At 37.8% G+C, this 14,471-nt stretch overlaps 1 protein-coding gene across 3 annotated transcripts in view; it reads right to left on the minus strand.

Moving 5' to 3' along the window:
- Positions 1-14,471, minus strand: part of LOC103467507 (metabotropic glutamate receptor 7-like) — a 166,372-nt gene that overhangs the window by 38,359 nt on the left and 113,542 nt on the right. For all 3 annotated transcript variants that reach the window (XM_008413945.2, XM_017305841.1, XM_008413941.2), the window contains 4 exons: positions 7,873-8,008; positions 7,071-7,225; positions 4,387-4,524; positions 1,198-1,398 (listed from right to left, as the gene is read on the minus strand). In XM_008413945.2, the coding sequence (XP_008412167.1) occupies positions 1,198-1,398; positions 4,387-4,524; positions 7,071-7,225; positions 7,873-8,008 (630 nt within the window). The remainder of the gene's footprint in view (positions 1-1,197; positions 1,399-4,386; positions 4,525-7,070; positions 7,226-7,872; positions 8,009-14,471) is intronic.

The following is a 14,471-nucleotide window of genomic DNA, read 5'->3' on the forward strand; positions in this document are numbered from 1 at the left end:
TTCCATCAAACATTTTAACCTCTTTTCACATTACAACCATAATTTTCATCAACTAAAATAGCTACCAAGTGATTGTGTGGAGTATATGTGTATTCAGTCCTCTTGACTCAATACTTTTTTAAAACCACATTTTGCTGCAACTGCAGCTTTTTTCATAGATTTCCTTATCTACACACAATTTCTTACTCGGACATTTGTGAACATCAGGGGATTTAAGTCTGGACTCTGACTATATTATTTTAATAAATGACTTGATCGAAACCATTTCATTATAACTTAGGCTGTATGCTTAGGAGTCATTATTCTCTTGGAAGTGGAATCTCGCTCTGCCGCAGTCTAACATGTTGTCTCCCATCCACTTTCCTTTGCCCAACTTTTAAAAAATTATGTTACCACCACATCACCACATCACAATGCACATCACCATGTTTTCTCCATGGTGATGTGCATTGTTAGCCGTCTTGCCACTCTTTCATGAAGGCCATATTTGTAGAGTGTATAACTGAGATGTGATCAAGTGATTCTACTCCTTGATCTGCGGATCTCTGCAGCTCCTCTAGTCTCTATGAGTCTGACAAATGATCTTCTTGCCTGGCCTGCCAACTTAGGTAGATGGACAACGGACATGTCTTTGTAGCTTTTGGGCCATTCATTTTTTCCATTTTCTGGTGACAGATGGAACAGTGTCAAAAACTTCAAATATTGCTTTCTACCAAGCCCTGATTCAAACTTGTCCACGGTTTTATTCTTAACTTGCCTGATGTTTTCCTTGGTCTTCATGATGCTTTTTATTCTGATGTACTCTGACAGTAACTGGTAAACAATGATTATATTTAGTCGTATCACACTGAACACCACATATTTTTTTACATTATAATAAGAAAAAGAAAATCTATTCCATTCCTCATTTCACAATTATGTACTACTTTGATTTGGTCCATCACATAAAATCCTAATAAAACACATTGGAGTTTGCTGATGGATAATATTTCTAAGTTTCTTAAGACTGAAGTTCAATTACAGTGGTCATATTAAAAGCTGGGTAGCTAAATTTTCTATTTTAACTTGGTTATTATGGTGGACATGCAGTTTAAATGTCATCAAAACCTAAATCACTTAAGTAAATGTAAATGATTTTTGTTCTTCCACACAGTCTGTGCACATCTGATGAGTAAACTTTTACAATTTGTCACTCACCGTTGAAGCTGGCGTTGCGAATGTATTTGAGCAGCATCTTCCCATCTGTGGACTCCATTTGTGGACAGACGCCAGGATGATTGGGACATAAGTCTCTGTGCATGTTGTGCAGCGCGTGGGCCATAGCATACACAGCGTCAATCACAAACTGCACCTTCCCTTCCTGCTCATACTTGGAGTCAATCCCAATCCGCTCCTGGCCTGTGGGAAGAAAATGGGGGCTTTTAGCCGAATGCATCGAGAAGCTGTTAAACTTTACATTCTATCAGCTCTGACAGCTTCTGTTTTTATCCAGCTCCTCATTAACTATTTGCTGCTGTTTGTTCAGTTTAGATTCTGAGGGAATTACAGCTAAAGGGGACAATGTGTTATAGGAAATAAGAAGACGTGTTTAATTCCCCGGTGGGATATATCTGCTCTAAAGCAGAGCTGTGAGAGGGAAAAAAAGTGTTTGTGAAAAAAATTCAGCAGAGTCAGACTGAATTACTGGGGTGTGCTTCAAAGTAATAGGCAGGCAACAATGAAGCTCATTTGTCCCATCTGAAAGGAGATGAAGATCACCATGAACTTTAGTTACAGACTCTGCTACACTAGTTTCCTGCTCCTTTATATCCTCCTGGCCGCACTCTGCCCTTTCACTATGGGCTGCTGTAAAGGTTTTGCCTTATTCTGCTGGAACACTTTTTGAATACCTAATGCACAACCTCGCCTCTTGTTTTTGTTGCAAGTTGAACTTTCTAGAGGGTAAAATCTGGTGCCTAAAAATTATAGTAACAAAAATACCCCCATTACATTTTATGGTGATCGTTATTATCATCATTGTAATTATGATTTTCAAGCTCCCACTTACTAAAAGAATGCATCATCAAGAAAATAGAATATAAAAAAGATTATTTTCTCAGTGGTAGCTGTCTGCAGGAGCTCGGTAATCATGTTAATAAGAAAAACAGAGTAATGTGGGAGACGTTTTTGAAAAGAAATGAGCTTGAAAGCCATCTGCGCTGACATTTCAGTCCATTTTTCAGATCTTAACATACATCTCAGCCCACACATAACCTTTTTGATTTTTCTAAGCTTCACATGAGGAGTTCAGTGAACAGTCCTCGAATGAAAATCCCTCTTGCTAGAGTTTTCATATTACTGGTTTCGTTCAGTAAATGAGAATATGCTAAGGAAGTTGATTTATTTCCTTGATTCAAATACAAAAACTGAATCACACAGATTACAGAGATTAAACTCAGACCTCACTCAAAATTCAGTGCCTTGGAAAATGAAAAGCATTATATGGTCAGGATGAAGATTTCTGACTATAACTGTATAGCAGAAAGCCATCCGTACCTTCCAGAAGAAAGGTAAGCCACACAAGGTAATTGATAAAAAAAAAAACTCTTAGTAAGAATGGCATAGAAAGTTAAGTGGAAGGAAAAAGACACACAAGGACAAGTGTAGCCTTTGAGTCGGTTGTGCAGCAAACCTCCTTCAAGAGTTTGCTTGGAGACTCATAAAGCATGGACTAAATAAAGAGTCAGTACTTTAAGAACCTTAGGATATGGGCTACAACTATTGCTTTCTCTGTGTTAGGCTTCTCTGCAGCCAGAGAAATATCCTTGATGGGCTATAAAGCATGGGCCTGCTGCGCAGTAAACCAAAGTCCTGTTTTCAGATTACAGTAATTTCTTTTAAAATCTAATTTGGAAATCAAGGTCCTAGAGTTTGGAGGAGGAGTAGAGATGATCTGTATCCTTCTTGATTGAGGTCCAGTGGAAAGTTTCAACAGTAAGTGGGGATTTGGGGAGTCATGTCATTTGCTGCTGTTGGTCCACTATATTTTCCCCAAGTCAAAAGTTACAAGATATCCATGAGTACTTCATGTTTTCCCCTTCTGACAAACTTTCTGAAGATGCTGTTGTCGACAGGAGGTTTTCAAGAAGGAGATGAAGGTTACCGGGCCCAACAAAACAGATCAGCTGAAGGTCATTGTTAAAGCTACCCAAGCCAAAGCCTGATCACAAAAGGAACCCCAGCCAAGAATTGAGAGCATGCTGTACAGTACCTCGGCATACTTTTTAGTTGGCCAATATGTAATGTTGAAATTTTCTAAGTTACTTCAGGTTTTCATTAGTGGTGAGAAGAGTAGTTATCTTATAAAGAGAAGCTGATTTACCAATCTGAACATCAATGTGTGAATGTAGCTACAATGTAAAGTACTTTGAATGGTCAGAATGACTCCAAAAACACATACAAATTCTTTTAAATTAATATTTTTAAAAAAACAACACGTTGTGTATCAAACTGTATCTAATAAAAAAAGTTGTAGTTTTTTTTATTAATCTGTTAAATATGTCAACTTTTTGATGAGGTTCTGGTTTATTAAAAAGCATGCATTTCAGCTTGGGTGCAGGTTAAAAAAGTACATTTTACATATTTCTGCATTTGTGCATCTGTGTTCAGCGGGATATATGGAAAAAAAATTGGAAAGTGTTTGTCATTTTGCAAGAAGGCCTCTCGGAGTTCAGCAAGTGGAAAAGCATCTATTGTCTTTGACACATGATGAAAGACACCATACAAGAGATTTTAAAGGAAGCAAAATCCCTCAGCAAACTGTAATTTGTGTCAAGGCGCTATTGCCGTCATCAGGTATGGAGGGAAGATTAATACAGCATCCCACATTGCCGGCCGTCATCCACGCAGATAATTCATGCAGTGAAATGCCTGTCACACCGTTGGCAGGCGCAGTTTAGGTAACATGAGAATGCATCACCACTGGAAACAACACTATCATTAATAAAACACAAAGACACTGCAGGAGCAGGTTTTGTGAAGGGAATTTATTCGGATTTGTGAAGATTCTCCTGTAATTTCAGCTTTAAATAAAATATACTCTGGCTCTGTGTGCGCTGAGATGTCAAGGTCAAGGGGGAACAGAGAAACATGAAACCCAGGAGCAGATGGTCTGCTACAGAAGGGTGACAAATACATGTAGAGCATTAATTATTCTAATCATACAACTTGACTGTCCAGCACCCACAGGGTACCAACACCTGGTCTTAGACAAGATGATCAAAATCAAACCACAACAGCAAGTAAAGGCAACTAGCTCTGGTGGTTTCTAATGTCGAGTTTTCTCGTAATCTTTACGCCAACACAGATTCATTTCCCTAATTGCTCCATGCAATTAAACACATGTACCTGTGCACTTGCGGCTGCTGTCCTCTCTTTTGGAAGCGCTGAGCAGCCGGCAGTCAAAGTTTTCCTCCCAAAACTCCGCAAACCACACATTCCTGCGATTGTTCTCCAGGGTGAGACCCGTAAAGTATTCATCAAATCCTGGAATAGAGGAAAGAGGAAAAAGGCTCAGTTCCGGACCAATTATCAGCCAATTCTGACCTGCAGGAAATGAAGTAAAAGCCGTGGTGGTAGCAGGGGTGCACAGCTTGCCGCTAGGTGTTGGAAAAAACTCTTGCAAGCACTTCCTCATCAAATTTTGACTATGGCGGATCCTTTTCCTCTGAAGCCCCATAGAACTTTAATCACAACTTTCATCTAGGAAATTACATTAATTAAGAAACAGGATGCATTATAAATAACGCAGACTTTCCAAGTAGTGCCTCAGCCTGTTGCCTGAAGCTTGAAGGTGCCGAACAGGTTTTCCTACTTTGTAAAATTCTCTTAGACAGTTTTTTGTGTGAAATTACACCCAACGTAGTTCAGCAAAAATATTCCACAAACCTCACGGCTAAATGTGCTACAATGTGTGTTTTTTTTGTTGCTGTTGTTCTTTATCCTTTAACTGCGCAACCAACAATTTTCAGAGTAAAAAGTAATCTGAATTTCACTCCTATGAAGTCAAACCAGCTGGTGGAAAAGGTGGAATTGGCTCACTGAAGCCAAATGATTCTGCTGATGTTAATTTCAACAGTCCATCAATGATGCATGGTGGATAACTAACGTCTTCCTTGCCTACACAGTGAACATTTTCTCATTTTGCATTTGGCTAGACGTCTCCTAATGACCAAATACTTCATAAAAATTAGGTTTCCTTTTATGATTACGAGCGTCTGTACGGCCAGTGACACAGATCAGAGCTTAAAATAGATAGAACAGGCCGGGAATGTTCCATTTAAGCTTTGAATTTTGCATAATCCCTGAAAATGCAGATCTTCAATATCCTCATTTGCTTCATTTTGCATGTGGGTAGAAATTTAGTCCACAAAAAAAAAAAAAAAACTGTTAAGAATATGATAGAAAAAAAAGTAAAATATAGAAATGAAAGCTTTTACAGACTTTTATCATGCACCTGTTTTGACAGTCTAATTCCATCACCAATGCTGCTTTTTAAGAAAGTAAAATCAGTCCCTCACACTAAGCCATTTAAATTATCTGGTTTTATGGTTAAATATAAAAAGGAGAGCTCCTCTTATCCCAAAGTGGTTTTTAGATTTATCACTTCAAACCCATCAAGGTTATAATTTTTCTCTGAGGACTGTCGAGAGTTATTGGGATATATATATATATCTTTTTTTTTTTTTTACAAATTGCCTACTCAAGCAGTATTACATGCAGCAGAATGTGTGGAGGTCAGTGAAAAAATGTGTTAATCTGGAATGTTTTTTAGTCCCCACAATCAGATTAAACTATCAAAAATGTATTGTTTTCACAGCTGTACGGATATGTGTGTTATTACTGAGAAAAGATGGCTGTTTGTTGTGGCTGCTAATAAGAGTGACGCACAAAAATTAGCCTCGTCTGACTTTGAATATTATCCGTGTCTTTGTTTGGAGCTGTTAACAATGTCTTCACACAATCTTTAAATTAGTGTTAGATCTTTTAACGTTACCGCTGGAAGGTGAAAGTAATATTTGGATAATATAATCAAAAGGACAGAAACAGAACTCTAAATAACTTTCTTTCAAACAAGCAAAAAGCAATTAAGTCTTTGAGTTTTATCAACTTGAAATAAGTTGAATAAATCTAAATGTCTGAGAAATAGGTTTTTCAAAGTGGATCTGGTATATAAAACTTAAAACACTTGGATAGATCCAGTGGGTTTTGCAGCAGTAAGGTAAATGCATAGGAAAAGAAAACATTGGAGCATGAAAGAAAATATGAACAAACACCATTTTTTAAATTAAATTTGCCGCCCTTCTGTATAAAACAACCAGAAACAGAAACATTAAAAGGACACATCAAACACATTGAAAATTACTTTGCTTTAACTGAACCCTTACATTTTTTGTAGGAAAAAGGGTCAAAGAGACTTTTGTCAAATGCTAGTATGACCAAAGTTGTAGGTTAGAGGTGCAAGTAAAGGCAACTAGCTCTGGTGGACTAGTTGTGGTGATTTCAGACATGGGCAATATGATCATACAACCCAGGGTGGCATCACCTCAAAGAGGTGCTATGAGGAGCCTAAAACTCTCAAAAGAGAAAACAAAGCCATTTTTTTAGAAGAAAATCAGATGAGTTTTCTTTAATTCTTAAAAAAAATAAGTTAAAGAAATCTGTTATATAAGTGCATCTCCACTTAATGTGGTGTGAGAGGTAAAATACAACCACTCACACCACTATATGCTGCATAATACAACATGTACTGTATTATGCAGCATATAGTCCAATGTATGCACCATAAATATGTTGTTCACTCTGATTTTCTTAAAAATAAAAAAATATATAATTCTGACTTTATGTCAGACAGTGAGAAAAATAAATGTCTTCTTACACAGTGCATGTAAATATCAAGTTTTATATGTATAATACATCACACTATGTCTATTTTGTATATCTTTGGGTTACAGATATAACCCAGATGAAATATTTGAAAGGCATAGATTTAAAAATCAGACTGCAGCCTGTGGCGTTCATGATGCAGATACCTTCAATGGAGGAGCGTTTGGGCAGAATTGTGACTGCTCCCACTGCTACGTCCTCCAGCTGGTGGATCGGGCTGCTCTTGGACCCCCAGCTGTCGGATCCAATCCACAGGAAATGGCCCACCTGGTTGGCCCTCTTGGTGGCATTGAGAACTCCTCTGCAAGAACATCCATATGGTTATTAGCAGAGAAAAACAGGGAGAGGGAAGGAGAGAAAGAAAGGTGTGCAATCCCGTGTTTAATCAAACTGAGGCACACGGCTAGCCTTAAGCAGCTCTTTGGACATAAAAGGCCTCTGATGAGGTTTTTTCTCATTAGACCACAAGCCAAAAGAAGGTTATTACTGTTCTTATTTTGCAGTATGCGTTCTGGGGAAAGCGGAGATGGTAACATTTAAATAACGCAGCATATGTCTGCAGGCGGACACGCTTATTTTCTTATCATTCGCACTTCACCTCTGGATTCTTTATTATGAATTTGCATGTGTTAAAGGTTTGATTCTGAGCTTCACCACATAAACATTACTCAGGGGCTATTGTAAATGAAACAATGTCTCCTCTGCTTTGTTCCGACCCGAATTCCCTGCTTCCCCTCTGAGCCATGTTTGTCTTGTTGCAGGTATGTTTGTGCAGCCAGACGCAGAGCGTGCTCTTGTTAAAACTGCACTTCTAGCCTTTTTTTCTTTTCTTTCTCTTTTTTTTTTTTAGAACCTGCTGCTCAGAGATTAAAACACCCCAACGTGGCGAGTCAGCGGCACGCCACAAGAAACACGTATGACTCCAGATTGTGCCGCTGCGCTCCTCACCGTATGTCTTCTTCACTGGCGAAGATGATGATTGCCCGTGCGTTGTGGGTTTCCAGCAATTGTTGGATGATTTTGTCGTAATCTTCCGTCTTGGGGTTGTGGGGGATTTTCAAAGACTGGGCAATGCAGATTCCACCTTTATAATGGGGAAAGAAGGTACAAATGAGTAGGCTCCTGGGATTCACTTCATGCACAATTCCTCAAAGCTTCAGGTCACAATAGCTGCGGCTTTTTCATGGAAATCTCTCCCAAATGGAAAGAAAAACAAGTCCAAACACAAAAGGACTTTGATAAAGCTGCTCTGCCTTTTACGGAGTCTAAACGACATCCTTACAGTGTATACATTTACATTTTGGCAACGATCCCCAAACCACAGCCGACTGCAGTCGAACACTTACTGTATGGCGAACCTTCCTGCTGAGCGCCGGCATCATTTCACAGACAGAGACAGTAACAAACACATCTGCTATTACAAATCCAATAATCCACACCCACTGGGACGCAAAGCTACAGATTTAATATTATGGATTTGAGAAGAACACACCAGCTCGGCATTGAATTTTCATTTTACGTCATTATCAAACATCTCTTACTGAAACCTGAACCGATCAGATAGCACAGCTGGCAATAACAAACAAAGAGGATATTAATACAGACGATAAATCACTCTCAGGCAGGTCACCGCTGATGAGCTTGTACAGGATGGAAAGCGCTGATTGCCACACGCCGCTCTCAACGCGGTACATGTTTCCACGTTTTGATTTAAGCAGATTATCAGATGTCGCGACGCTCAACAGCTCATTATTGGGTAGAGGAGTGAAATCCTCTCTTTCACAAAAATAACCTGAAACCGTGTTCTGTTCCCGTGCGATGTGGTAATTATAGACGTGGAGGACGAGCTAACCTTTCGAGCACTGGAGATAAACAAATATGATAACCTGTACAGAAGGATGTTCTAACTACTGCAGGCCTACACTGAAGCAGCAGCTCGTCCCGAGTCAACAGCAAAGCTTTACCCAAACCAATTAAATTTCTCCCACTCAAGCATTTTAATAGTCTACCCAATAACCTCTCAGTTTGAGTTTCCCTGAATAGACAGGGATATGGAAGGGATCTCCTAATTGCCACTCTCCTCAGGCTCATTACTTTGATATAAACAGCTTTTAGCTGGCAGATCAAACATCTACAGTCACGATTTTTCTGTGGCATTTCTTACGGCAGGAGAAATCAAAATGATAACTGTTGAACCTTTTCTTAGATGTGTGTTTTTTCTAGCGTCAGCAAGCAAAGCTGTTTTTTTTCTTTTTCTTTTGATGTAAGAAAAGACACAGCAAGTGTCAAAAGGTTTCTCAGATGGCTGCTGTTATCCAGCTGGAATGGACTGAACATAAAAATGGATATCCTGCCGGTGGCTATGTCGTTGCTTAAGGGTTTGTGGTAACTTGTTATGAGGAAAATGTCCTCTGTGTCATTTGTGCAGGGAAGGCCAAGCTGAAGGTCTCCGAGGATGAACACTAAAGCTCTGTTTCAGCTCGGAGAGTTCAGATAATTTAAGCCAGAGTGCACACTATATGAGACTGCACTTTCAGGTTTCTGTTTTCAGAGCCATGCAAAGAATTAAGCAGCAACTTCCACTTCTGGGCTGGTAGTTTTCTGTTTGTAGGATTCATTCACAATTACTACCGTACAAAAAGAATATTGCTTTGCAAATATGATTACATCTGTTACATTTTCTAATATTTCATCTCAATATAGCCACAAATTCCAGTTTGTTTTATTGATAGACCCAAAAGTAGAGCATAGTTGTGAAGTTGAAGTAAAATAGTAAAATAATACCTGGTCTAAAAATTACTTTTAAAATAGAAATCTGAAAGATGTGGTATGGATTTGTAATTTTATCCTATGATAAAATCCTTTCACTGAAGTTTCAGCTACAACGTGGCAGCATGTTGGAGTATCTCTATTATTTCCATTCACATTTTTCTTTTTTTTTTTAAACTTTTCTTCCTCTGGTGGGGAAAAAAATGCTTTTTGTTTACACAGTAGTTCTCTCTGGTTTTGGATGTGCAGCTGGATGGATTTTTGCTAACACATTTATACTTTGCTCATTTGTTATAGTGTAACCATAGCAACAAGGTGGTTTACAACAGGGGCAACTGATTAACATTGCAAAAGCTGAAATGATGCCACAACTTCAAGCCACAAATCCCAAAGGGGTTGAAAAAGAGGCACTGTGGATTTTGAGCATGAGCAAAGAAGAAAGAGAAAAGGAGGAAGTTCAAACCATCTCTTCCATCGTGGGAAATGTTAGTTCATTAGCTAGCAGGGTGGATGAACATGGAAGTAGTGACAGTGGAAAGGTAAAACTCCACTCTAACAGGAAGAGCCCTTCAGCAGATTCTGGCTCAGTGTGAGCGGCTGCCGCACAAGAAGAAACAGAAGAACTGATGTAGGATTACTTTCTGTGTTAATGAAAAGTAAAACGTTAATTACAGGAGCTGGATAACGTTTAATTGTTGGCAGATTAATCAACCTGAGCTGTGGGTCTCTGCAGCTCATCCAGAGTAAACTTGGTTGCTTCTCTGATGCTCTCCTTGAAAGTTATTTTAGTAGGTTCGAAGTTTCATAGAAAACCGTTCTTTGACAGTTTTCTATTAGATGCTCTAAGCTTTAACAACTCAAAGAAAATTGAAGCTTGAACATTAAGGATACGGTAGCAGGACCGAACCCTTCATAAAACTTTCAACGGTTTCCATAACATGTCTGCTGTGGACTTTGGTTTTCTGTAGTCTGTAGTTATCTAGCAAAAGTTCATTTAGTGGGTTTAGTGGAAGTGGATTTCATTTAGAGGTAAAGGGGATGAATGTATATGAAGGCCACACTTTTTATTAGCAAAGAAGTTCGTTAAAAGCACATTGTTTTTCAAACTTCACAATCATGACTTGCTATCTTTCTCCATCACATAAAATCCCAGCTGTTATATAGAAAGTTTGTGGGTTTTTTTTATTATTATTTATTTATTTATTTTGATCAGCCAATAAAAGTAAAAGCAGAAAAAAAAATAAGATACTCATGCCAAATTATATGCAATTTTACACAATTTGCTCGGAAAGGCTCAGGTTTTAAAGTGAAATATGTGAGAAGTTCAACGGGTATGGATACTTTTACAAGGCACTGTAAATATTATCTACTTGAATTGCAGTCTTGTGAAAATACATCCTCACCAAACACGGCTGAATCGCATAAAGAGTTGCAAGATCTTGAACAAAGACAGATTGCAGGTCACAACAGTTAATATAGAGACCACCCGAGCCACTGATGAAGATAAAAAGCATTTGGAGCAGAGCCCATCTTCACTGAGAAATGTGCTGTGAGCTTAAAACTACCCCGGCGGTTGTGGGTTGGCGGTTGTGCAACAGGGGCTAAATTATTGAATACCTGCGGAATACCTCATCTGTCAGTCAGTCAGATGGTCGAGCAGGGAGAGGCGGGGAGGCTACCACGATGAAAATGCAAGTGTTGTGTCAGTAGTTTCAGAGTGCAGCGCAGTGGGTCGGGCCGCCTTCTGCTGTCGCTGGAATGGAAATGGACTTGAAAGAGTCTTCATCTCAGAGAATAGATTTAAAGGAGTTCTGCGGGCCTGTTCTGGTTGCTGATGTCCGATGCGAGGCAGTGAAATGCCAGGCTCTTTCTGAGATAAAAGCGTGCCAGAAAAGCCAAGTACGCAAGAACCCCTGGGCCCAACACACTTTAAAGGCCTGTATTTAAAACAAGATGTCATTTTTAAAATGTTTGTCTCTTTTATAAATTTAACATTACATGCACTATGGAGACTTTCCATTACCTTTCTTTTGCCTCACTTTTTCTCAAAAGAGAACAAAGAAACTCTTAACAAAAACTCGCAAACCTGGCATTTTGTTTTTGGAACAATAATCCGTTCAGAGTTAGAAGGCACTGGTATGTCACAGTTTATAGAAGAAAACTATCCTAAATATTTTTGCTTATTCCTCATTTCTTTAGTTTTTTGTCTTTGAGGAGTATCTAAAACATTTCTCTTGTTGCTTTCCTATTATCTATGGGTGTACAAGTGTCATCAAACGAGTTCAGTCTGTACTCTGGTTAATGTTTACTTCAGGCAACCATACATCTTCCTACAGACGATTGTGATTCAGCCCTTTTTACTCTGATACCTCCGAGGTTTGTTAGAAAACATTAGAAAAGCGCTAGCAGCTGAAAGTGATGCTGGTTTGACAATTCACAAAAGAAGAACAATCACAGAATGAAATAAATTGTAACAATTTCCTGAGGACTGCTCTCCATTTTCAAAAGTGTAACAGGAAAAAGAACTCAACTTTTGCCTCATCGGGTTTCTGATACTGAACTTGCCTATACCTATTTGCTATTAAAGCAGACAAAAAGTACTTTTTGTCCGTTTCTTCAATCATACTGGTCTCGTTTATGGAAAATATGTGCTGGGGAAATGTCTGGCCACACAAGTTATTTTTGAGAAGCGGTTCTACCCAACTAAACACTACCTTCAGAGAATAAAGCAGGTAATAATAGAAAACGTGCTTTTTGTGAAACTTATGGTTCACTTGTCCTGGAACTGCTCTTTCACAAAACATCCCTGGTGTGCATAGTTTCTTGTTTTATTTCTGATCATGTGTACCCTAACTTTTTCTAATGCTTAAAGAATGTCTTGTTTTGTCACACAAATATTAACAGTAAACTAAATTCTCACTGTCATGTGCTGATCAAATTTCATATCCAAGTTCTCCGAGTGTAAACCAAATTTTGTGAAAACAATGTGAACTGTATCTTCCATACACCACATTTTAACAATCAACAGCAAGAAAAAAAGCACTTAAAGATATGTGATTAAATATTTGAATACATTTAACACATAACACTTCAGAAATGTTATGTGTTAAATCAATTTGAAACCCCAAATAGCATTTGGTGATCATGGTATTCTCAGGTTGTATTCTTCATACACCTTTCTTTGTTTTTACTAACTTGAAATTTGCCTTGATCTGTTTTGTTCTTAGTAAAGAATTTAGATTTTGAAAACTGAACTTACCTACAGATCTAGGTGAATGATAATAAATCAAGTTTCAGAGTCGCAAATAATGATTGCTTATCTTTCCAACATGTCCTTTGAGCTAAAAAGGTTAGCTAGTTTCTGTGGTTAAAAGCTGACGTTAGAATGTGATTTGTAGCTTCTTAATAACACCATTTACTAATTTAACATTGCAGCTGGAAGCTATGAATCAGAGGTTAACTTCAACATTGTGTTTTTCAGCTGAAATGGCAGTGAACTGTTACTAGAGAAGCTTCCAAGTTTAAATGTTGATTGGTTGGGATGACAGCATTTCTTCCTGTACATAAGAAAATACATGATAAGAGAATAATATATTTTCACATCAAGTTTCTGTGGTCTGCCAGTGAAAGAAAGGGGAATACTGTATCCCTATTGAAAGTAGTTGGAAAAGACAATGTGATGCTTTTCATCTTCACTCTTATTGCTAAATATATTTCACATAGTAAATTAATTCTTATGTTCTTGGTGTTAATGGGGCAGGATAACAAAGCTTTCAGACATTCTTCAAAAATAGTTGGCAGATTAAATTATTGGTTGCCTAGTAATGTTACAGCCAATTCTGCAGCTGCTGTGCAACTATATGAGAGTGTTGCAATGTCTTTTATTTAATATTCTCTTTATTCCATATTCTCCACTAACAATCTTATGTTGAACAAATCAAGTAGTCTGTCTGTTCCAGCTGCACATATTGCTTGTGCTTTTCAACATGAGTTAAATCTAATCTAGAACTGTCCTGGACAGGTGCACTGATTTTTATTTATTTATTTTTGTTGTTGTTGCTACATCTGTCTATGCATAATTGCTCTAAAAGTACATTTTTACTGTGCCAATAAAATTGCTAAGCCTTTAAACCTTTCTAAACTTCCAGACAGAAAACTATGTGAACTGTATCTTCCACACTGATTCTGATTTTCTTTTTAACAGATTTGCCATATTAGAAATTCTCCAAAGGACACAAACTTAGAAAATGAACAGTATCTATAAATATTAGGCACAAAGTTGTGAAATAAAATATATTTGATGGGAAGTATAGTTAATGAGTACAGATTGTGAATATTAATACCTATTCAAGTTTGTCTAGCTAACATAATAAAGCTTGACTATCCTGATAATGTAATTAAACCTTTAATTTATAGAGTTGATTTCTAAGAACCGACATTTTAATGTGAAAGTGGTACTTGGATGTTCAATATGAATAGGCCCTTTATAGCTGTATCATTTGCATACTCTTCTATAATATCTACAAATATAAAATTGATGTAAGATTTGATGCATTTGTGGGTGTTCTTTATGTGTGTATGTGACGTGTATTTATGACTATACATTCATTCTTTTCTTTCTCTTTTTACTCCCATCTATCAAGTTTTGTACAATGACAAAAAAGAAGGACGTGGTGTTTAAAATCAAAATATTACTTTGATGTTATGGTTAAAGTTAAATGCCAGATCTAAATCAAGAGAATCTGTCACCACACTTGAAAATCAAACCTCCGCACACG

Source organism: Poecilia reticulata, linkage group LG7, assembly GCF_000633615.1.
Source record: "Poecilia reticulata strain Guanapo linkage group LG7, Guppy_female_1.0+MT, whole genome shotgun sequence".
Taxonomy (NCBI): Eukaryota; Metazoa; Chordata; class Actinopteri; order Cyprinodontiformes; family Poeciliidae; genus Poecilia; species Poecilia reticulata.